This window comes from Carcharhinus amblyrhynchos, chromosome 1 (genome assembly GCF_965287045.1).
Source record: "Carcharhinus amblyrhynchos chromosome 1, sCarAmb.v2.hapA, whole genome shotgun sequence".
NCBI lineage: Eukaryota > Metazoa > Chordata > Chondrichthyes > Carcharhiniformes > Carcharhinidae > Carcharhinus > Carcharhinus amblyrhynchos.
The window spans coordinates 29,541,751-29,566,854 of NC_137324.1; the positions used below are offsets into that span (position 1 = coordinate 29,541,751).

At 43.2% G+C, this 25,104-nt stretch overlaps 1 protein-coding gene across 1 annotated transcript in view; it reads right to left on the bottom strand.

Moving 5' to 3' along the window:
• The window catches only part of loxhd1a (lipoxygenase homology PLAT domains 1a), a 217,640-nt gene that overhangs the window by 94,203 nt on the left and 98,333 nt on the right, over positions 1 to 25,104 (bottom strand). The window contains exons 8-12 of the mRNA XM_080204031.1: positions 16,230 to 16,310; positions 10,530 to 10,714; positions 7,881 to 7,979; positions 5,197 to 5,345; positions 899 to 1,022 (exon numbers count right to left, since the gene is read on the bottom strand). Of these exons, the coding sequence (XP_080060157.1) occupies positions 899 to 1,022; positions 5,197 to 5,345; positions 7,881 to 7,979; positions 10,530 to 10,714; positions 16,230 to 16,310 (638 nt within the window). The remainder of the gene's footprint in view (positions 1 to 898; positions 1,023 to 5,196; positions 5,346 to 7,880; positions 7,980 to 10,529; positions 10,715 to 16,229; positions 16,311 to 25,104) is intronic.

The following is a 25,104-nucleotide window of genomic DNA, read 5'->3' on the forward strand; positions in this document are numbered from 1 at the left end:
ACAATTTAAAGTTGCAGGAAGATCAGTGAGTCGCCTACAGTGAGCGGTGGCAAGGTTCACTAACCAATCCGTACCAGGAAATCACTAGTTCAGATCTAATATAAGCTCTTGAGAATTTAGACACTGATCTTCGGGTAAGTGTTCTCCCAGGCAGCCTTCAAGACACACGACAATGCAGAATCGCCAAGCAGAAACAGATAGCAAAGATCTGCACGTATGAGGATGGCCTCAACCGAGATCTTGGGTTCATGTCATACTATGTGTAACCCCCACCATTTGGCGTGGGTTTGCAAAATACTACTAACTGTCCTGGCTTGAGACAATTCACACCTCTTTAACCTGTGATTATCCCTCTCTGCTTGCATTTTCTATATCTGTAAAGACTTGATTACCCGTAAAGACTCACATTTCAACTTTGCAATTGAGTCTCTGTTTATTTCTGCCGTGTTTGTGAACCCACCTCTCCACTCACCTGATGAAGGAGCAATGCTCCAAAAGCTTGTGATACCAAATAAACCTGGTGTTGTGAGACTTCTTACTGTAGAAAAGACACAAGCAGCAGACACATGGGAACAAAGTCCCCTCAAAGCCACTCACCATCCAGGCAGTTAGGAATGGGCAATAAATGCTGGCTAGCGAGGCCCCTATCTCTGGGGGGTGATTAAATCCCTGGAGATGAGGTAAAGTCAGGATTGAGGTCGACTGTGATATCCTTCAGTCATCTAGATTGCCTACAACTGCTGTTTAATATCAACAGGAATGATCTAAAATTCGATGGTAATGAGGGTACTCAGGGAATCAAGAAAACATTTCACCTCAATATTTTTATGCAAATGATTGTTACTGGACCACTGTCAATGGCTGCCATTGGTAAATTCCAAACTACACCTGTTCTCACCTGTTGTCTGACTTCCCCCAACCAGAACGTCACGTTGAATTTTACCATCATCTTCGTCCAGCGCGAACCAACGGTTTACTGGAAACTCGTACACGGTTTTATTTCCAATATCATCTATAATCACCTGGGGGATGTAAGTCAGAAGGCTGAAGGTTACGGAGCAGAAACATTATGGACTGAAAAAGGGAAGGTCAGTTTGTTGAACTGTCACCACGTTCCTCAGAGTAGGACAGGACTAAAATTTCCAGCCAGGTCTTTTGGGAATGCATCCCCACCCCAAACCCAGGGTCCAGACACAATGGTAGCACACTCCTCAGTGGGTGAGTGGAGGGTATCAGTGTGGCAGCATAAGAGACGGGCAAGACCAGTAAAACATCTTCACAAATGGTCTCAAAATCTCTAAATTTTGAATTTGCTGATTGTCCAATGACAATCAATCACTCCCCAGCCAAACAAACATTTTCACTGGCCCAACTACTAATAGGTTCAACAAATACAACTTGCATTCATATAGTACCTGTGACGTAATTAGCATTTCCAAAGTGCTTTTCATTGTCAAATAAATATTTAAACCATTTGAACTACATTTGTGGGTGGCACAGTGGTTAGCACTGCTGCCGCACAGCGCCAGGGATAAAACATAAGAACATAAGAAATAGGAGCAGGAGTAGGCCATCCAGCCCTTTGAGCCTGCCCCGCCATTCAATAAGATCATGGCTGATCTGTCGTGTCTCAGTTCCACATTCCCGCCCTCTCCCCATAACCCTTAATCCCCTCTCTTATCAAAAACCCATCAACCCGCGTCTAAAAATATTTAGCGAGGTAGCCTCCACCACTTCAACGGGCAGAGAATTCCAGAGATTCACCACCCTTTGAGTGAAGAAGTTCCTCCTCAACTCCGTTCTGAACCGACCCCCCTTTATCTTGAGGCTGTGCCCCCTAGTCCTACTGTCCTTTCTGAGCGGGAAGAGTCTCTCCACCTCTATCCTATCCATCCCATTCATCATCTTATACGTCTCAATGAGATCTCCCCTCATTCTTCTAAACTCTAACGAGTACAAGCCTAGTTTATTCAGCCTCTCCTCATAGCTCAACGCCCTCAACTCCGGTATCAGCCTAGTAAACCTCCTCTGCACTCCCTCCAAGGCCAAAATATCCTTGCGTAAGTGTGGCGACCAAAACTGCACACAGTACTCCAGCTGCGGCCTCACCAATGCCCTATACAGCCGCAGCAAGACCTCCCTACTTTTATATTCAATCCCCCTCGCTATGAAGGCCAGCATCCCATTAGCCTTCCTGACCACCTGCTGCACCTGCAGGCTGGGTTTTTGCGACTCATGCACAAGGACCCCGAGGTCCCTCTGCACCGTCGCCTGCTGCAGTTTTTTGCCCCGTAAGTAATATTCCTTCCTACCATTATTCCTACCAAAGTGGACCACCTCGCACTTGCCAACATTAAATTCCATTTGCCAGTTACTGGCCCATTCGCCCAGCCTATCTAGATCCTTCTGCAGACTCTCCACACCCTCCGCGCAATTTGCCGTTCCACCAATCTTGGTGTCATCAGCAAATTTTGACACCATACACTCGGTTCCCTCCTCCAGATCATCTATATAAATGGTAAATAGCTGAGGCCCCAGCACCGATCCCTGGGGCACTCCACTAGTCACCAACCGCCAATCCGAATAGCACCCATTAACCCCCACTCTCTGTCTCCTATTTGACAACCAATCCTCTATCCACGCTAACACCCTACCCCCAACTCCATGCCCCCTTACCTTCTGCAATAACCTCTTGTGAGGTACCTTGTCAAACGCCTGGATCCAGGTTCAATTCTGGCCTCGGGTCACTGTCTGTGTGGAATTTGCACATTCTCCCCATGTCTGCGTAGGTTTCCTCTTACAGTCCAAAGATGTGTGGGTTGGATTGATTGGCCATGCTAAATTGACCCTATAGCGTCAGGGGGATTGGCAGGATAAATGCATGGGGTGACAGGAATAGAACCTGGCTGGGATTGTGATCAGTGCAGATTCCATGGGCCAAATGGCCTTCTTCTGCACTGTAGGGATTCTATATTAGGTCAGGTTACTGAAACTTTTGTAAAAAGGGCTTTAAGGGATACCTTAAGAGAGGTAGAGAGGTGGGGAGAATTAGAGTGAGTACGCCAAAGTTTGGGGCCTAACCAATGAAAGTATAGTCACCAACATTGCTGTGATTAAAATTGGGAATGCATCACCAGGCTAGAATTGGTGGAATGCACAGTTCCTGAAGGGCTGTAAGGTTGGAGGTACCACACAGGTAGGGAAGGGCAAAATCATGGAGAGATTTGAAAGCAAAGGTGAGAATTTTAAGATCAAGATGTTGTTTAGGTGGGAGGCAATGCAGATCAGCAAGCACAGGGGGCATTGGTGAGTATATCTCGGTGTGAGTTAACACATGGAGGGCAGAGATTTAGTCAATATCAAGATGGCAGTGGGTAGGACCACAGAGGCTGGCCAGGAGTGTATTAGAGTAGTTAAATCTGAAGGTAACAGAGGCATGAATGAGAGTTTCAACAGTACACAAGCTGAGGCAAGGGCAAAGTTGAGCAATGCTTTGGAAATGGAGCTGGACTGTCATGGTGTTGAGTGTCATGGATCAGCTCCTGGAAGGTAAGTACATAAGGGAGTGCTGGGGACAATGTTGGGTTGGTGGGGGAGGGGTGCTGGGTATGGTGCTGGGGAAACTGGCAGGATTCCCTACCGATTACATTATCCAGCCAATCGTACTTTTTTTGTATGGCATCCACATGAAAAGGACGTGCAAACAGTGGCTGCTCCTACTACAATCTTAGAACCCCAAATGAAAGGGGCAGAGACTCATCAAACTGTGGATTAAGGGCCATTACAAAACCATTGTTTTGTGACAGATTATTGCTCAATATGTCCACCAAGCCCACTCTCACAACACTTCACCCCGCCACCCCCCCACCACCCCCCATTGTCCCCATCAATAATTGCCCTGCGAATTTCCTCAATGAATCTATTACTAACTGAGTGGAGAAATTCCCTTTTTATTGTTAACATTCTAATTTTTAAATTTGCACGTTATTTCCCATGACTCCATAAAACCTGGAGTAGTAACTGGGGAGTGGAGAATGGCAAGTGTAGTTCCAATGGTCAAAAACACCCAGCCTGGTAACAACAAGCCAATTGGGCCAACATTGGCTGTGATGACTGGACAATATGTGGGCTGCGATAACTGAACATCCATTGACTCTGTCTACACTTCCCACCACCTCGGAAAAGCAGCCAGCATAATCAAAGACCCCACGCATCCTGGACATTCTCTTTTCCACCTTCTTTCATCAGGTAAAAGATACAAAAGTCTGAGGACACGTACCAACTGACTCAAGAACAACTTCTTTCCTCCCGCCATCAGACTTTTGAATGGACCTACCTTATATTAAGTTGATCTTTCTCTACATCCTAGTTATGACTATAACAATACATTCTGCACCATCTCTTTTCCTTCTTGCCTGTGTGCTCTATGAATAGTATGTTTTGTCTGTATAGTACAAAGAACAAAGAACAAAGAACAACCCAGCACGGGAAACAGGCCCTTCGGCCCAACGAGCCCGTGCCGCCGCATCACCCTACACCTATTCTACCCTGCATGTCTACGAATGGGACCCTACTCAGTCAGATTCAGGGAAGAAATAGTGTCAATTTGGTAGAAACCGATTAGCCTAAGAGCACATCTTTGGGGTGTGGGAGGAAACCGGAGCGCCCGGAGGAAACCCACGCATCCACAGGGAGAATGCGCAAACTCCCACAGACACAGGCCCAAATCCATGTGTGCAAGAAACAATACTTTTCACTGTATATGAATACATGTGACAATAATAATTCATATCAAACCAAATCATTTCATGAGAGATATCTGTCTGTGTACTCAGTATTGTTTCAGGCGTAAAGAAGCTTCAAGGAGTTGGGGATCCCAAGTTTGTGTTTGGACAGTCTCAGCATTGATCCCAGTTGACACAGGTAAATAACTCAAAACAAAGCACTCTGAGTAATTCCTTCCCACAGTCGTGGCCTCATAATGACCATCACTGATACATGAGTGATGGGGATGGCATGTAAGTGTAATCAGGGAAAAGAGCTGCACAGTTCTTTCAGAGAGACAGTACGAGCAACATGGGTGGAATGGCCTTGTTCTGTGCTGTCACATTCTCTGAACTCGTACTGTGTGATCTGTATTCTACAGGCTGTCTGAGAATGCTAATGGTCATGTTAAAACATAAAAGAGCTAGTTACCTTGTCCAGGAACCAACCAGCTGAGGAACCTTTGCTATTGTGACCAATGGTAATTTTTTTCAGGCACCCCAGGTTGGGTGAATCGATTGTGAACTTGTCTTCATTTCCTCTTTCAAAGTTGTCTTTGTCATTGTCCAGCCGCCTTTCCCCTAAAGAAAGCTAAGCTTAGAATAAAGGATTTACAAAAACAGCATGCCACTTAAACTGGTGTCAGCATTCAATAAAACTCCCCAGTCATTTTTCCTGGAGTTTTCTGCAACTTTAGATATGAGATTTATTAATATAACCTTCACCTTTCTTCTCTGCCCCTGTAAAGTTTCTGAAAGCAGATAAGCAGCCTTTTCACAGATTACTACCTACCCTACTTTCCGGCAGACACTTAGTGATGCAGCATCAGCCCTGCAATGGCTCACCTCTTCCTGGAAAGGGGTGACATCCATTGCTACTGCAGCCCATTGACATCTTCTGGTTTTTCATGCTTCCCTTACTGCCTTCCCCCTTCAACTATACATACCATGGATGGGATTTTCCAGCTCCGCTGCACCATATATTCCGGCAGCAGAGGTGAGCCACCATTGGCTGCCGGCCAGATGTCCAGTCCCGCCAATGTCTAGGGGGTTTTGCATGCCCTACACTCTCCACCACTGGGGAATGCACCGTGGTGGGGTGGGGTGGGGGGGGGGGCACTATTGCGAAGGACTGGAAAACCTCAGCCACATCTTGTATGGGTCTTTGATTTCTCTCATTATTCCTCTCTCTGCCTCTTGCTAATTATAATAACTCCAGGAGTTGGCTGTGAAGGAACCGTGCTTTCTTGCACAAAATGAAAATAAACAATAGACAGAAGCCTGTGGTGAACACAAGAAGTCCCAACCAGGACCAAAAGGTTAATGGGCGCACTCAGGATCTTGCTTTATACAGCAGTCAGTATAAGAGGTCCACTTAGTTGGCAAATCACCAATCCTCAGGGAGTTCATACTCAAGGAGCCCAACTGGGAAGTCAATTAGTGATCCCACATGCAGATCATGAAGGTGGTCACACTAATATTACATTTGCTATCTGCCATGTTCTCCATCCAAGCATTCATAAGTCACTTTATTTATTTTCTTATGTGCTTTCAAAAAAAAATTCCTCTATCCCCACTTTCCCTCATTATGCTTCTTTTTAAAATGTTGTTTATCCACTTATTTCTTCAGCTCAAAGGAGTGTCATAAGAGAATGAAATATGACTGATATCTGTTCTTTCATGGATGCTGCCTGACCTGCTGAGTATTAGCAACACAATTTGAAGCAATTCTGCATCCCTCTGTTTAACAATGCTGCACTGCTGCTGCAATGCTATTGCTGCACTTCCCTATCTTACTAGGAACTCCTCGTCTTCCCCGAAAAGCATGAAGCAAAGTCTTTCTGTCCACTATATATTCACTCTGATGAAGGGTCATCCAGACTCGAAACATTGACTGTATTCTCTTTCCAGAGGTGCTGTCAAACCTGCTGAGATTTTCCAGCATTTTCTTTCTATGGTATATTGGACAGAACCTTTCTACCCACTCTTCAGTTTCGACAGAAACCTCTATTGTTACGGATACACATCAACAAATAGGGAAGTTCCGAAATTTCTCACAAGCTGAATGATCCATTTCCCCCCATCACAACAGACAATTCTCATTTTGTTATCAGTTGCCATTGGCATCTATTGCACTGAGATATCCTGGGCTGGCACACTCTTTGTAAAATAGCAGATGAAATTTAACATGGATATAGTCAGAAAAAAAATTGGCTTTCATGATTTGGAAATAGATAAGAAATACTGGAATTTTAGCAGATTTGGGCTGGAATTCTCCCAAAAAAATTCTATGTCCTATTGTGTGAAAATGGGAGTAATTCCCATTTATTTTTCCAGCCTGATTTTCAGATTGAATTTCCAACATACTGTGCATTACAGAGTGCTCTGGCGATATTTCCACTGAAAATCAGGGGGTGAGGCCCACTCCTGCCCGGGAAGCCAGCAGCATAGTGCTGAGCGGACCACTGCGCATGCGCCAATCCATCAGCACGGTGAGTGGTACATTTGCAGTGGCCCTGCATTGCCAGTTCTTGATCACAGGCCAGCTCGATCGTTAACCAGTCCTGCAACCCCCCATCGCTGGCCTTGCGAACCCCCCACCCCAATCACTGGCCAGCCCCACAACCACCATTGCTGGGCTTGCAAGCCCCCCATCCCACCCCAATCACTGGCTAGCTTCATAAACCCCTATCGCTGACCTTGCATACCCCTCATCCACTGATTGCTGGCCTCCCGAATTCCTCGTGCCAACCCCTATGCCCCCACTCTCTGGCCAGCCCAGATCTCCTGATCCAACTCCCCTGGCAGTCCCAACCGCCCACTCACCACCACTACCACCACCACCTCCCCCCAACAACCCCACCTCCCCTCCCCACCCCCCCCCCCCCCCCAACCCCCACCCCCACCCCCCAACCCTGGACAGTCATTGCTTGCTTCATCACTGTCAGCAAAACAATCTATTCTCTCCAACGCCACGCATCATGTCAAATAGTTATGTTTAACCTGCGGCAGATGATGCAGAGGGCAGGTGTACACCAGATACTCTGAACTCTGGAGTGATTCCTTCTTTACCTTTACTGACAAAAGGACCATGATAGAAAAAGATAAACCGATTACCTGTGTCTCCATTCTCGCCAAAAATGTTAATGAAGACGTCAGCATCAGTGCCGCTGCCTTTGATATCAGCCGTAAACACGCTGACAATGTATTTGTTAACTGGGGAGAGAGATGGAAAGGGTTTTAACAGTCTTTAGGGCTCTTCAGGCAGCTTCAGAGATAATGCAATACTAACATCATTAGTCATTAAACAACAACCTCACTGATACCGCAAATCATAAAGAATGGCTGGGTAGAGATGTTGCACCCGTTTACTATTCGTGATAGAGTAGAAGAATACCTCTATTACTCTCTATCAAAAACAATTTGAATATAGACACGGAGCCTGTAACAGAGTTGTCAGTACTGAAAAAACTTTAGCAGTCGTAAACCATGTAATCTGAGCTAGTTTATATAAGCCACCTATACAATAAGAAACATGATTAAAAGTGACTGTGCCTATCAGGTGGTGCACTGGGATACCCAGAAGATGCCCTTTTTATTCCCTTTCCTTTCTCCTTAATTTTCCTTACCCTCCTCTATCCCTTTGCTGTGGGATATATTCTCTTCTGTTCAAGCACTCTTAAGAATTGCCAGGAGATGATCTAGAGTTTTTACATGCAATCTATTGCAATCTCAAACGCGAGGTCACAACACTGCTTCAGACTTTTCCCAAATGTATTTGAATTGGTAAGACTTGCTTGGACGGTGAGTATTAGAAAACGACCTGACTGTGGAAGGCACCACAATTCAAGGTGAGTTCTCCTAGCCTATTGTTGTTATTGCCAGGGACTTTGTGGAAATTCCATTCTCACTATTACAGAGTCCAAGGAATAAAGTCCTAGCCTTACCAACCACTCCCTGTAACTCAGGCCCACTAGAATTGGCAACACCCCAAAGAAAGTTGTGGAACTCACTGTTGATACAGAAACAAAAGTACCTGGGTGACCATAACAGAGGTAGTTGAACTCAGCTGAGAAAGAAGTGCCTGCAGAAAGTGGTTGCAATTTGTTCTGTGGGTCTCCAGTTAAAATGTCAGGTTGGGACTGGATGGCATATTGGAATCCAGTCTGCATATTTAAAGATGACCTCAAGGTTGTGGTAAGAGGGAGTGGATACTGCCCATTCCATTTTAACTGCCCTGCCCCTCACTGGTTTTCTTCTGGATATTCATTCATTTATCTGCTGTGTATGAGGTCTCATGCATAAATTGGTTACAATCATTATTTGACAACATCACAGTGAGAGCATTTTTAAAGTAATCTATTGGTCGCATAAAATGCTTTATGGACACGCATTTTGTTCTTTTGAGAAAATTCAGCTGATTTTCAGAAGACTGAGGGGCATTAGAGAGGATGGATAAGGACCGGCCACTCCCTTTAGTTGAAGGGTCAGTCACGAGGGGACATAGGTTCAAGGTGAAGGGCAGGAGATTCAGGGGGGATGTGAGGAAAAACCTTTTACCTGGAATCCGCTGCCTGGGAGGGTGATAGAGGCAGGTTGCCTCACATCCGTTAAAAAGTACCTGGATGAGCACTTGGCACATCATAATATTCAGGTCTATGGGCCAAGTGCTGGTAGATGGGGTTAGGTGGGAGTTCAGCTGTTTCTTGTGTGCCAGTGCAGACTCGATGGGCCGAAGGACCTCCTCCGCACTGTATGATTCTATGATTCAATGATTCTTTGACTATTAATTTATTGGTGTGAGAATACTATACATAATGTTATAAAAGTCATATTTCTGAAACCAATCTTTTCAGGCGAAACATCAGGGGATCAATATTTACATAAATGTTTTTGGAGGGGTTGACATGTCTGCTTGATTTGAACCCAAATGAAATCCAAAACAAAAAACAATCAATGGAATAAAGTGAAAGCCAACGAGATTAAAGAATTCCTATTAATTATCATCACAAATCTGATCACTTCAATAATTTTAATAAATAAAAACAAAACTTTAATGTGTAAATGTTTTAACCATTTACCTGCCACTACTGATTTTCATGAGTATTTATACATTTACAATGGAATCGAATCATTAACATCTCCAGGATTATATCTTACTTCTGAAACTGTTGGGCTTTCATCCCTGAAAAACCAAGGTCAATTCTTACATGAGGCATATGAGTAATTGCAGCCCTTTTGGCCAAAATCATGGGACTTCTAAATGAGGTTGACTTTTCCACGAGTATCTATGGTATCTCTAACACAGGCAAAATGGTTTTGTGGACTTGGGTATAGATGCAGGAAATGGTCATGCGCTTGGTGTAAATGGAGAGTGGCGCTCCTGTAAATCATGGACTGGATTTAATAACTGGGCACGAAACATAATTGCATGTCTTATCCTACTTGTAAGATGTACTTATCTTTACTTTAGCATGACAGATAGTTCGGGGACGGTTACAGGACTGGTGGACGATATTTGGTTTGTGAACTGGTAGCTCAATGTAAATGTCATTGGCAAGGTTTAAGATAGCGGAGATGGGGTTTTGTAGATATGCTGAAGTTTTGCTCATGTGCTCTTCAGAGGCAGGATTGTTCCTTGGGAGATTGAAAGAGGAACCATTGGTGCTATACCAGACTATTTGCTTTGTGGAAGGATTGGGCTGGACTCATTGTTAGCCACTTTCTTATCTCCTAGTATAGTAGACAAAGATGCACGTGGCTTACATTTGGGTACGTCCATTGGGTTCAAACTTCCCAGCAGGTCCCGTACATACAGTCTATCTCCCTCCTCTTTGCTAAGCCATTGGTTACATGGAAAATAAAAACGGAGGTGGGGGCGATTCATGTCGGTGATCACGACCCGATCCAAGAACCAGCTGGCACTCATTCCTGTATTGTCATGTTCGATCCTAGTACACAGCAGAGGGGAAGGTTGTTGAGTAAAAGATAATTAGAGGAAAAGCTATTGCCAGTGAGAGACAACATGGCTTCAACTATTACCTGCCAATTCTGTTTCCCAAGACCACTGGTTTCTTACTGGGTACAGTCCCACAAGCGTTCTTCACCTCCTGATATCTTGCCTGATTTTGTCCTCATCTAATCTCCACCTATGTGCACTTCCAATCTGACCCTCTGGAAAGCATTGAGGTGAGAAATGATATGCAAATTCTGCCTCCCTATACTGAGTTGATGACTGAGATACCCAGCTGAAAAGCAAGGTCCCACAGTCTTGGATATAGCAGAGGGAGCGATCCAATTCTGACTCCAATGGCTTGAACACAAAATCTAGGCTGATACTCGAATATTGTACTACTGAAATGAAAATGAATGCATGAATGAATTTCTTCCTTTCTTTCCTTCCTACTTTCCATCCTTCCTTCTTTCCATCTTTCCATCTTTCTGTGTCTTTCTTTTTACTCGTCTCACATGATGTCCATATAGAAGGCACTTGCCAGCAAATGGCAAGCAAGAGCAGGATCATTTTATGATATCTTCCTTTCCTAATCGAGGGATACAGTTTCCATATGTAACATCCGAACTGATGTATTGACTGGTAGCAAATAACCCAAGCACAGGCCAGGGATTAAACCAAGGACATTCTGGTCTATAAGTTGCAATGTTATAATGGGCAATGCCTTCAGCCACTCAATTGATTGGGAAGCTTAGAAAAGGAGCCTAAGATGTCACACAGGCCAGAATGGTCCCAGGTTAGTCACTGATCTGTATGCATTCACAAGGGGCAGTGTTAGAAATGCCACCATTGACCACATCTTTCCTGAACTGAAGAGGGAAATTAGCCATGCTTCTCATCAGTATTGGTGACCTTGTGCACATCTATTTGGAGAGAAAGCAGAGTTAACTTTTCAAGTCCTTTGACTTTTCATCAGAAATGGAAGGAAAGAGAATGTGTTGGAGCTGTAGAAACTGCAACAAAGTGTAACTACTTCAAGAAGAAAAGATAGATGGCCGGGTGTTTTAAGGGGCAGAGTGGGTATGGGGAGCAGGGGAAGGGGATGCGAGGTTGCACTGAAGCAATACATATGTGGGATTTTTTTTAAATGGGATTTAACATGGAGGAGAAAGGTCACATTCTAAAGTTACCGAAACCAACTTTGTGTCCCAAAGACTGTGACATGTCCCACTGGAAGGTGAATTGCTGCTCCTCTAGCTTGTGCCGGGCTTCACTGAGCATTGCAGCTGACAGTAGCCAAGGAATGATGGACAGAAAGGAAAAGAAGATGGGGTAGCTTTGTTACTAAAGGCAGGGATCAGTGCTGCAGTGAGAAATGATATTGGCACCATAGGTCAAAATGTGGAATCAGTCTGGATAGAAATAAGAAACAGCAAGGGAAAGAAATCCCTGTTGGGAGTAATCTATAGGTCCTCCAAATTCCATAGTAGGATGTAGTAAAAACCAGGAATTATTAGGGCCGAGCAAGACAGGTACAGCAATAATTATGGGTGATTTTAATATGCATATAAGTTCAAAGTTTATTTATTAGTGTCACAAGTAGGCTTACATTAACACTACAATGAAGTTACTGTGAAAACCCCACACTCTGGCACCTGTTCAGGTACACTGAGGGAGAATTTAGCATGGCCAATCCACCTAACCAACATGTCTTTCAGAACTGTGGGAGGAAACTGCAGTACCCAGAGAAAACCCATGCAGACATGGAGAGAACGTGCAGACTCCACACAAGCAGTGACCCAAATCAGGAATCGAACTTGGATCTTACGTGCTATGAGGCAGCAGTACTAACCACTGTGCTGCCCCATATAGACCGCATTGATCAAATTGGCAAAGGTAGCCTCAAGGGAGAGTTCACAGGATACATTGGAGATTTTTCTTGGAACAATATGTTGTTGAACCAACCAGGAACAAGGCTATCCTGGATTTGATATTGTGCAATGAGATGGGATTAATTAATGATCATGTAGTAAAGGATCCTCTAGGGAAGAGTGATCATTGCATGCTTGAATTTCAAATTCAGTTTGACGGCAATGAGCTTGAGTTCCACACTAGCATTTGGGTGTCAAACCAAGGTAATTACGTAGGCATTAGGATAGATTTGGCTCTAATGGACTGGGCAGGCAGATTAAAAGGGAGGACAGCTGATGAACAGTAGCAATTTTCTAAGGAGATATTCAATTCCTCCCAACGAGAATATATTCCAGAGAGGAAGAAAGGTTGTAAGTGGGGGATAATGTATCAGTGGCTAAGTCAGGGGGTTAAAGGTAACATAAAGGCAAAAACTAAGGCATACTATATTACAAAGGTCAGTGGCAGGCTGGAAGTTTGTGAAATTTATAAGAACCAACAGGGGTTACTAAAAAGTAATAACAACAACAAATTATGAAAGAAATCCAGCCTAAACTATAGAAATGGATAGCAAAAGATTCCATAAGGAAGGAAGATTCTAAAAGGAAGAGTGTAGCAAAGTTAACATTGATTCCTTACAGGACAAGACAGGGGAGTTAAGAATGGGGAACAGAAACGGCAGAGTTATTATATCAGTATCTTGCCTCAGTTTTCACAGAGAAGGCAATAGAACCATCCCACTAGTGACAGGTAACGCAGTGGTTGTTGAAAATGTGGAAATCTAGAACAATCACTATCACTAGAGATAAATATTAAACAAGCTATTGGGATTAAAGGCAGACAAGTCCCCAGGGCCAGATGGCTTACATCCTAGGGTCTTAAAGGAAGTGGCAGCAGTGATAGTGGAAGCATCGGTTATAATATTCCAAACTTCCTTGGATGCTGGAAAGGTTCCAGGGGATTGGAAAAGGCTAATGTTCAAAAAGAGAGAAAAACAGAAAGTGGGAAATTATAGACTAGTAGGTTTAACTTCTGTCATTGGGAAATTGTTGGAATCCATTATTAAGGAAGTAGTAACAGGACATTTGGAAAGTCAAAACGGAATCCATCAAACTCAGCATTGTTTTATAAAGGGTAAATCCATATTGGTTTCCATACTGTAAACCTCTATGACCCTAATATATTAGCTTGGATAGAGGACTGCTAATCAACAGAAAGCAGGGTGATGGGATAAATGAGTCTTTTTCTGGTTCCCAAGATATAACTAATATGGTACCACAGGGTTCATTCCTCAGGCCCCAACTATTTACAATAAAGGGATAGAAGGTGTTATAGCCAACTTTGCAGATGATACTAATATAGGTGGGATAGTAAGCTACAATGTGGAAATGAGAAATTTACAAATGGATATGAATAGGTTAGGTGAGTGGGCCAAAATTTGACAGATGGAATTTAATATGAATAAGTGTGAGGTTATCCATTTTGGTTGGAGGAATGAAAAGGCAACTTATTATCTAATTGGAGAGAAAGTTCAAAACATTTCGGTGGAGAGGGATCTGGGTGTCTTCATGCATGAATCACATAAATTTAGCATGCAGGTGTGGCTGGTAATAAGAAAGGGTGGCAGAATTTTGTCATTCATTGCTAATGGAAGAGAGTATAGAAGCAGAGAAGTGCTGTTGTAATTGTATAGGGAATTGGTGAGACTGCATCTGGAATACTGCCAATACAATTTTGGTCCCCTTACTTGAGGGAGGGTATAAATGCATTGGAGATGGTTCAGAGAAGGTTCACTGGATTGATTCCAGGGATGAAGGGCTTGTCTTATGAAGAGGGATTGAACAGATTTGACCTTTACTTGCTGGAGTTTAGAAGAATGAGAGGAGATCTAATTGAGGTGTATAAGATGCTAAAGGGGATTGACGGGGTAGACATTGAGCAAATGTTTTCCCTGGTGGACATTCTGGAATGAGAGGCCATCATTTTAAGCTAAGGGGTGGCAGATTTAAAACAGGAATGAGGAGGAATTACTTCACTGAAAGGGTCATGAGCCTGTGGAATTCTCTACCCCAGAGTGCAGTGGATGCCGGAACACTAAACAGAATTAAGGAGGAGATAGATTGCTCTTTAATTAGTAGCAGGATGAAGAGTCATGGGGAGGGGCAGGAGATGGAGACAAGGCTGAGATGTGGTCAGCCATAATCGTACGATGGAACAGGCTCATAAGAACATAAGAACATAAGATTTAGGGGCAGGAGTAGGCCATCTAGCCCCTCGAGCCTACTCCACCATTCAATAAGATCATGGCTGATCTGAAATGGCTCAGTTCCACTTTCCCGCTTTCTCCCCATAACTCTTAATTCCCTTGCCTACCAAAAACCTATCTACCCGTGTCTTAAATATATTTAGCGAGGTAGCCTCCACCACTTCAACGGGCAGAGAATTCCAGAGATTCACCACCCTTTGAGTGAAGAAGTTCCTCCTCAACTCCATTCTAAACTGCCCCCCACTTATCTTGAGGTTGTGCCCTCTCGTCCTGCTGTCCTTTCTGAGTGGGAAGAATCTCTCTACCTCTACCCTATCCATCCCCTTCATTATCTTATACGTCTCTAAAAGATCCCCCCTCATCCTTTGAAACTCCAACGAGTACAGACCCAGCCTATTTAATCTCTCTTCGTAGTCTAACCCCCTCATCTCCGGTATCAGCCTAGTGAACCTCCTCCGCACTCCCTCCAAGGCCAAAATATCCTTGCGCAAGTACGGCGACCAAAACTGCACACAGTACTCTAGCAGCAGCCTCACCAGTGCCCTGTACAGTTGCAGCAAGACCTCTCTACTTTTATATTCTATCCCCCTCGCTATAAAGGCCAGCATCCCATTCGCCTTCTTGATCACCTGCTGCACCTGCAGACTGGGTTTTTGCGACTCATGCATTTCCTCATCTCCCACCACTAAATCCCCCCTCTCATCCTCTAAGGGTCCAACATTCACTCTAGCCAGCCTCCTCCTCTTTATATATTTATAAAAACTCTTACTGTCCTTTTTTATATTTAGTGTTAGTTTAGCTTCATAGTCTATCCTTCCTTTCTTTATCAACTTCTTAGCCAATCTTTGTTGATTTTTAAACCTCTCCCAATCTTCTACTCGCCCACTACTTTTAGCCACTCTAAACGCATCAGCTTTTAATTTAATACTCTCCTTTATTTCCTTCGATAACCACAGCTGATTATCACTTCTCCTATGCTCCTTCTTTACAACTAGAATATATTTCTGCTGAGCACCGAAAAAGATCTCCTTAAAGATCCTCCACTGTACCTCAGCAGTCCTACCGATCAATCTGCGCCCCCAATCTACATTTGCCAATTCCTCTCTCATCCTATCGTACTCCCCTCTGTTCAAACAGAGGACACAGGTTCGGGACCCTACTTTCTCATCCTCCATCTGCATCAAAAACTCATTCACACAATGATTGCTCGGGGTTGAATTGCCTAATCCCGCTCCCAGTACTTATGTCCTTATATGTTCAATGTCTTCAAGAGGGAAGAAGATAGGCAAGAAGAGAATATAAAGAATGGAAAATATTGAGGGGAGATTGTCAATACCTTACTTTCTTTATTGGCCCCACATTGTTGGTCTTGATCCGGAAAACATCAGTTTTGTTTCTCTCAAAGGCCGTTCTACTTCTGCAACGCACACATCATGTAAAATGTTTCAATAGAAATTCATTAAATAAACCTGAAATTGGAGATCAGCTTGTTGGAACAAATGGCAGGCAAACTAGAAAAGACATGCAATTTTTACCAAAGTGGATGCAATCCTTGGCTGAATTCCATGTCACTTCCAAAAATGTTGCATTCACTAAAACCCAGCTTACAAAAAACGCATTTGGCAAAATAATTATAGCAATCTTTTGGCTGTTCATACAAATTTAATGCATATTTTTTCTTTCATACCTTGTGGAAGCTTTTGTATTCTTTTCAAATTTAAAATCTCCAAAATTAATTAGACAACGGAAGTTGAAAAGCAGAGAGACCACAGAATTATCTGTTGTTTGATATTAATGGATAAACAAATGCGTTCACATAACATTCCTTGGTCGGCTATTTTAACCCCGGTTAGGTGAATATACTAATACAAAAATTAAAAGACAAACAAATGTTACTTGAAGACGTTAAACACTTTCCAGCAAGTAATTTCTGGGTTATGTTGCCTTTTATGAATTCTTGTGTCTTTGATTAACATCATTTATTTAGTTTCATTTCACAGGGGTAGGTTTCTGCATCATCCCTAATTTTGTTTCCAGTGATTTTCTTCTTTGACTTTCCTGAGGGAATAAAACCATTTTAAGAAGCTGCTGGAAAATCTTACAGTGTAATACACCTGGATTTCCAAAACATAATAAAATTCCTGAGGGAAGAGTATCACACAAGACTAAAGGAGTGGAATAAAGTCCCAGGTAAAAATAGTGGCTGGAAGAGACAGAGGTATAGCTGCTAGGTTGGGAAATGATGTTGAGGTCAGGAAAGACATTGTGTGGACTGTCCCACTTAATTCTGGGGCTGTTAATAGTAGTGAGCAGAGATTTAGCTGAGCGCCAAATTCTCCACCCTCCCTTGCAGCAGCAGTGGGGTCTGGATAGCCAGAAAATTCCCCCCAGTATTAGTAAAAGACCAGAGTAAATAGAGATTAAGTACACTACAAGTAGATGCAGTGTTTTACACATTGAAAGACAAATAATGGAAAGTATTAGTGAATGGTGTTGGCCCAATTGAAGACACAGAAAGAAGTCTGGGAGTGAGAGTTGATTCAATACTCTCCATGTCGAGTCTGTGTAGAATGCTACATTACATTTGGTGAAGATATTTAATGATCTATTCTGATCATGAAGGTACGTGAAAAGTAAGTGCACAAGGCTACTTACTTCAAGCTGCACAACCTCAGAACAGCTCCTGCTGCACCAATTTGACATGGTATATTCCTCAAGCCAGCCAATCATCATGTGACTTAATTTATTAAGTTCATTAAGTTTATTTATTTGTGTCCCAAGCTGGCTTACATTAATACTGCAGTGAAGTTACTGTGAAAATCCCCTTGTCGCCACACTCTGGTGCCTGTTCAGAGAATTTAGCATGGCCAATGCACCTAACCAACAGACTGTGGAAAGAAGCTGGAGCACCTGGAGGAAACCCACACAGACATGGGGAGAATGTGCAGACTCCACACAATTTAATAAGAATCATTTAGATGGAAATAAATGATTATCTTCCTTTACTTGATAATTCTCCAAATTCTGATTGTGTGTCTATCCAAAACAATGGATACAGATCATATTTAAAAATAGTTTTATTGCATGAACTCTTACATCTATCCGATAAAAATGGTCAGTCATCTTTCTCTCCTCCCTTTGAGATTCAAAGAACAAAGAACAAAGAAAATTACAGCACAGGAACAGGCCCTTCTGCACCAACCATGCCACCTGACTTAACTAAAACCCCTACACTTCTGGGGACCATATCCCTCTATTCCCTTCTCATTCATGTACTTGTCAAGATGCCCCTTAAAAGTCACTACGGTATCCGCTTCCACTACCTCCTCCAGGAACAAGTTCCGGGCACCCACCACTCTCTGTGTAAAAAATCTGTACATCTGTTTTAAAACTTGCCCCTCGCAGCTTAAACCTATGCCCCTGAGTAATTGACTCTTCTACCATGGGAAAAAGCTTCTGACTATCCACTCTGTCCATGCCTCTCAATCTTGTAGACTTCTATCAGGTCTCCCTCAACCTCTGTTGCTCCATTGAGAACAAACCAAGTTTCTCCAACCACTCCTCATAACTAATGTCTCCATACAAGGCAACATCCTGGTAAATCTTTTCTGTACCCTCTCCAAAGCCTTCACATCCTTCTAGTAGTGTGGCGACCAGAATTGAACACTACATTCCAAGTGCAGCCTCACTAAGGTTCTATAAAGTGTCAACAAGACTTGCCAATTTTTAAACTCAATACCCTGGCCAATGAAGGCAAGCATGCCGTATGCCTTCTTGACTATCTTCTCCATCTGCATTGCCATTTTCAGTGACCTGTGTGCCTGTACACCGAGATCCCTTTGCCTATCAATACTCCGAAGGGTCCTGCCATTTGCTGTATATTTCCTATCTGTATTAGACCTTCCAAAACGCATTACCTCACATTTGTCCATATTAAACTCCATTTGCCATCTCTCTGCCCAAGTCTCCAACTGATTTACATTCATAGTAGCTATGAGTGTAATTGCTATGGATCTGATATTTTTGAGCTTTGTGATGATACTATGCCTTTAAGAAATATACATATATCATGTTTCTTGTGAGTGGTATGTTTAAAACTCAGCTCAGGTTTACATGGTGCCAATTTGTCTGCAATCTGTCAACTCCATGCTGAGAATACAGGGGAATAATTGATCTTAGACAATGAGGTGTTTGTTTTAAGCTGAGCTAATGCATTTTTATTTATGGTTTTTCCCGTGGAGTTCCAGAGAAGGGTTTAATTAGGTTGGTTGATAAGAGACAGAGTCAAGGGTATAAGTAAAAAATTTAGTTTCTGCTTGATGGTGAAAGAAGCAAGAGATATTTGTGTTTCTCTCTCTGGAGGCTGCTGTTTAGTTTCAGAAGACAGGTACCTCCCTGTCTCTTTAGCCCCAGAAGTGTTCAAAGGCTTGAGGACTGGCAGTCAACATACCAGCACGTGAGCCTGTGTTATTTGCTAACTGATTTTGAAGGGGAGTTGAAGTTTGTGAGGAATATTCCTTAAATTGGAACTAATAGAGACACGGGTCAAGGGAGGTGTAGGAAAAATGCATTGTTAAGATGGCAGCGCGGGCTTGTTGAGCCGAAGGCCCTGTTTCCCGTGCTGTGTTGTTCTTTGTTCTTAGCAGTTAAGAATTGTATCTTGTCATGTTTAAGTATTTTACTTGGTAAAAAGTTAAGCTAATTCATTTGTTACAGTTAAACGGTATTGTCAAAATATAGATTGTTTTGATAAAAGCTTCCTAGGGTGTCAATAGAATCACCCCTGGAATGAAACACCTTATCCTCACAGTAATGCCAAAATAAAATAAAAAGTTGGGTCTATTCTTACTTCGAAACATACCTTGGGGTTTCTGATCTGGTCCCTGACAAATGACTGATTGTCTGTAGTATTTTCACTATTACACAAGTATGACTTTAAATTGAAGACAAGATGAAAGTTGTAAGCCAGGTTCCGGCAGGAGAGTTTGCCAATAACACTTACCTGTAAGGATTATGCATAAACATGCTACTTTTTACAACAGAGAGTTAGTTGTTTATCAACTGAACACTTAAAATAAGATACATGACATTCCATCCCATTTATCACACTCTGCACCTCCTGGATCCAAGAACCAGGGTTAGAGAATACCTGTAGGACACATATGATAAATCGGTCTAAAATTTCATGTATTCTTTTTTCCTCCAAGTCGCCGAAGACAAAGAAAACATCAGCCACCAGCAGCAACTGACGGAACTGTCGAAGATTCATGAGATTTCATCGCTTTTATCAGATTTGGTGGATTTTAAATACAACAGCTCCTCATCTTTCCAGAACTTTCTTCATTCAACATTTACCCAAATTCTGATAAATCCGTCTGAAATCTCATGCATTTTCTCAATAGCAAAATCTGGACCGTCTGAGAGGAAAAAAAAGGGCAAAGGGTTAATGTTACATCTGGTACATTTTGAAACATCATTTTCTATCCTCTTATCATGGCTTTCTGGGCTTTTGATGAGAAATCAGGACTCGTAAACAGACAGTAGGATATTGCAATGAGGGTAGGTATAGGGCTGGTTGAACGGTCATTTTGATAACAGGTTAGCTATCGCATCAATGTTTTCCCTCAAGACCCTGGACACAGACTGTGCCATAATGATGTCCAGATAACCACTTGCCTTTAAGCCAAAATAAGAAATAAGACTGGCTCCACAATGAGATGTGGACACATTTCACTGGATTATCACCCAGGCAGTGAAAATGGAAATTTGCTTCCAAATCTCTAGGGCCCAAACTCACACAGTAAATATGTGTTGAAGGTGACGGAAAGTCTAGTGGTGCGCTTCTTGTTCAGGATTTCTATTCACTTTTCTCTCTCTGAAAAGAACACAGCACTAATATGTAAAGCTGCTGAGAAGAGTATCATTTCAGTGGTCATCTGGAGACCCAACGATTTACGGCCGCCTCTTCACTCAATCACTTTGATATGTTTTTTATCAGCAGGTACTGTGTAGATACCATTTTCCCATCCAATGCTGTAAGTCTGAAATATCATTAGCTGCTCCAGAATTTCAGCACCCTTGAAAAACTCCCTGGGCAGAATCTTACAAAGAAAAGTCCTGAACGAGCAAGAAAATGGGAAAGTTTCAAACTTGTTTTATGGGCGAGTTTAAAAAAGCAATCTTATGGCATCTCACCAACAAAAGTGCCAGATCACGATTCTCACCAGAAAGGAGAAAGGAAAGGGTGGCATGAAGTCTAATATCACCTAATATCTAGGGGCTGCATTACGCAGGTGCCCCAATCTCCTATCGTACTGAGTATACACTGTAGATAACCCACAATGCTCATTTTTATTGCAATCGAGTTGTTTGCTACTGTATTAAGAATGGTATATTATTTAATAGAATTGTGTTAATATTAGGTGTTGTTTTATTATTTATCATTTATCACACTGTACTGGGAGATCTCCTGTCACACTCTATCTCCCTCCATGGACATTGGACCCAGTACCAATCCCTCCTTGTGCTGGTCTCCACCCCTAAACATCGGCCCCACCTCCCCAATCTTCACCGATTTTCACCCTGGACATCACCCCCCTCCCCATCCCCTTGATTGCCGCCCAGAAGAGTATGGATTGGCCATGCCCTGGGCAGCCTAGGGGTCTGCAATGGCTTCTGGTCCCACAGGTGATGCCATCACATCTGCTCCCCGTTAGTGGGGATCATATGTGATCCTTGCACGTGAGGAGGTAAGTTCAAGTGAGCTGAGATGATAGCATCAGGGACTCCCTAATTACATGCAAAGCAATGCATGCCATGAGTGTTGAAATTGGCTTCATGCCCTCTCTGGGCGTAATGCCAATTCTGCTGGCACATCAATGTTGGTAAGATCAAGAGGGGCGAAAAACAGATCGTGGCTCTGATTTATCGTCTCTTGCCTGATCTTATTGGCTCACCTCACCAATCATCCGGTGGGACGGGTCAGTAAAACCACGGGCTCTAACTGTGATTGCTCAGCACATGGAAAGGTTTCTGGGGTTGGCAGCTCTGTAATGGCTTCCAGGTTAATCTAAAGTGTGAGCCTCATTACAGCGAATGGAATCATTCACTGAACAGTGTGTCCCATCCTCACAGTTTACATTGGTTGAATAGGGCAAGGATTTCAAGGCATTCCACAGGCTGGTGCTATGCATTTCTGAATGCATATCACACTACATGTTGTTGGGAATAGAATAGAATACAAGAGCAGGGATGTACCTCTGAAGCTGTATAAGGCTCTGGTCAGACCCCATTTGGAGTATTGCAAGCAGTTTTGAATCCCATATAAGGAAGGATGTGCTGGCCTTGGAAAGGGTCCAGAGGTTCACAAGAATGATCTCTGGAATCCCTCATCTTGTGTGAGGAATGGTTGAGGACTCTGGGTCTGTACTCGTTTGAGTTTAGGAGGATGAGGGGAGATCTTATTGAAGCTTACAGGATACTGCGAGGCCTGGACGTGGAGAGGATGTTTCCACTAGTAGAAAAAGCTAGGACCAGAGGGCACAACCTCAGGCTAAAGGGACAATCCTTTAAAACAGAAATGAGGAGGAATTTCTACAGCCAGAGAATGGTGAATCTGTGGGACTCTGCTGCAGAGGCTGTGGAGACCAGGACATTGAGTGATTTTAAGTCAGAGGTAGATAGGTTTTTGATTAATAAGGGGATCAGGGGTTATGGGGAAAAGACAGGAGACTGGGGATGAGAAAAATATCAGCCGTGATTGAATGGCGAAGCAGATGCGATGGACTGAGTGGCCTAATTCTGCTTATGGTCTTATGGGAAGTACTTTGAACAGAAACTCATGGCTTCTGTCTTCACTTTAGTGAGCATGATAGGCAGTGTGACATGTTACAAAAACAGTAAGTGCTGGAAAAGTTCAGCATCTGTGAGGAAAGAAACTGAGCCAATGCCTCAAGTCCATACATACATAACAACATTTTAGTTTTGGATTTCCAGCATCCACAGTATTTTGCATTTTTATCAATATGCTTCTTTGGGGCTTCAATGCATTGATAGGGATGCTAGAAGTAGGAATACACATGGGCCAGGATTTAATGGATCGACAATCGTCTTGCCTACTGTTCAGTGAATTGAAAAGGAACTCTAATAGGTTTCTTGGAGCTGGGGGCTTGAAAAATATCAGTGCCCTTCAGGCATCTAATCGGCCTGCTATTGGGTCTTGCCTGCTGAGAACATTAACATTGCTGCCAACACTAACACATGTGGGGGCTGCCAGTGACTCTGCACTCACTGGAGGCCAACAGCATTGTAGGGCCCCAGGTCACAGCTCAGTGAGAGAGGAATTGAGGTCATGAGGTGGGGGTCACGGGAAAGGGGCTGAGGGAGGTAGAGGGCACGTGACCAATTACTGGAGGGAAAGTCTTTAAGGGACACTTTGGAATGGGCAGGCCCATACATGTGAGTAGTGGTCTCTGGCACAGCTGGTGCAGTTGAGCCTGTTAGGTCGGGCAGCCGGGAGAGGTGCAAACGCATGCACAAAGTTTAAAGATCAGAACTATGAGAGAACATTGGGAAGGCAATGGCCTAGTGGTATTATCACTAGATTATTAATCCAGAAAATCAGCTAATGTTCTAGGGGAACGGGGTTCAAATCCCACCATGACAGATGGTGGAATTTGAATTCAATAAAAAATTTCTGGAATTAAGAATACCGATGACCATTGTTGATTGTCAGAAAAACCCAACTGGTTCACTAATGTCCTTTAGGAAAGGAAATCTGCCGTGCTTACCTGGTCTGGCCTACATGTGTCACCAGAGTCACAGCAATGTGGTTGACTTTCAACTGCCTTCGGGCAAGTAGGGGTGGGCAATAAATGTTGGCGCAGCCAGCCAGCGATGACCATGTCCCATGAATGAATGAATAAAAACAAAGTCCCAGCAAGACAACCCTGGAGATGGGAAAAAAACCTCTCTCACAGGATGATCCCATAACATCTGGGTTGGTTGGTCATCCTGGCCAAAGGCAAGGGCACGGGGGTGGATTCCAGCTGTCACCCCCTGCCTGATGCTGTGACTACCTAATACCAAAGGATCCCTCGCTACCTGCCCTCCCCACCTCATGGTCTCCATTTCATCCTGTTGTTTAAATTCCAGCTAGTTCAGGGATAATGTTCATCAATTAGGTCATTATTGAGCCTAGTCGATACCCTGCCACCAGTGGCCGGGAATTCTGCCTCAGCCCCCTTCCATCCTCCGACATTTTGTTTCCACGGGAAAAGTGGCACGAAGACTCTCCCACAATTCAGTGGACCTGGCAGTCTCCACAAGGCCTTGCATTAAATCCAGCCCTAGAACACCAAAGGAGGAGGCATGGAACAGGACGAAAATACATTTTTCAAATGATTTTAAAAAGTGGCAACAAATAAATTCAAGTGATACCATAAGTGACATGATAGTTGGTTACAGATGACTATCACAATGGGCCAATAGGACCTCTTTGGCAGAAATAGTGGAAGTGAAATGGTCTCAGTGCATCATGGGACACTAATTCCGCTCCCTGGACAGGCGCTGCTACACATTTATATCATATATTGTGCTTCAAACAATACACTGAAGGCTGTACTGAGAATGTCACAAGGCAGTAATTACAGCACAATTAAAAAGAACACACCATTAATAATAGAATGGCATTGCCAGTTAACTGAAGAAACCATTGATTTTCTAACAGCCCATGATAAGGAGGTCTAGAATCTCATATGCTTTCTTACATCTCAAATAGCCAAAGGGACATTAGGTTAGTACATGATCTTGTTACATCTGAAGATACATGATATTCCATCCTTTTTGCTATGGTTTGTCAAACTTAAACTTAATATGCAGCATTGAAGAATGGTTCCGATCAAGTGACCCCCTGCTGGAAATTGTACCTGTGTAGATAGCAGACAACAACATAAGCTGCACAATGATATACACCCCCTTCTAAAATCCTTACGACACTCATTGCTATCACTTAAAGTTTCTTTATTAGTGTCACAAATAGGCTTACATTAACATTGCAATGAAGTTACTGTAAAAATTCCTTGGTCACCACACTCTGGCACCTGTTCGGATACACTGACGGAAATTTAGCATGGCCAATGCATCTAACTAGCACGTCATTCAGACTGTGGGAGGAAACCGGAGCATCCAGAGGAAATCCATGCAGACAAGGG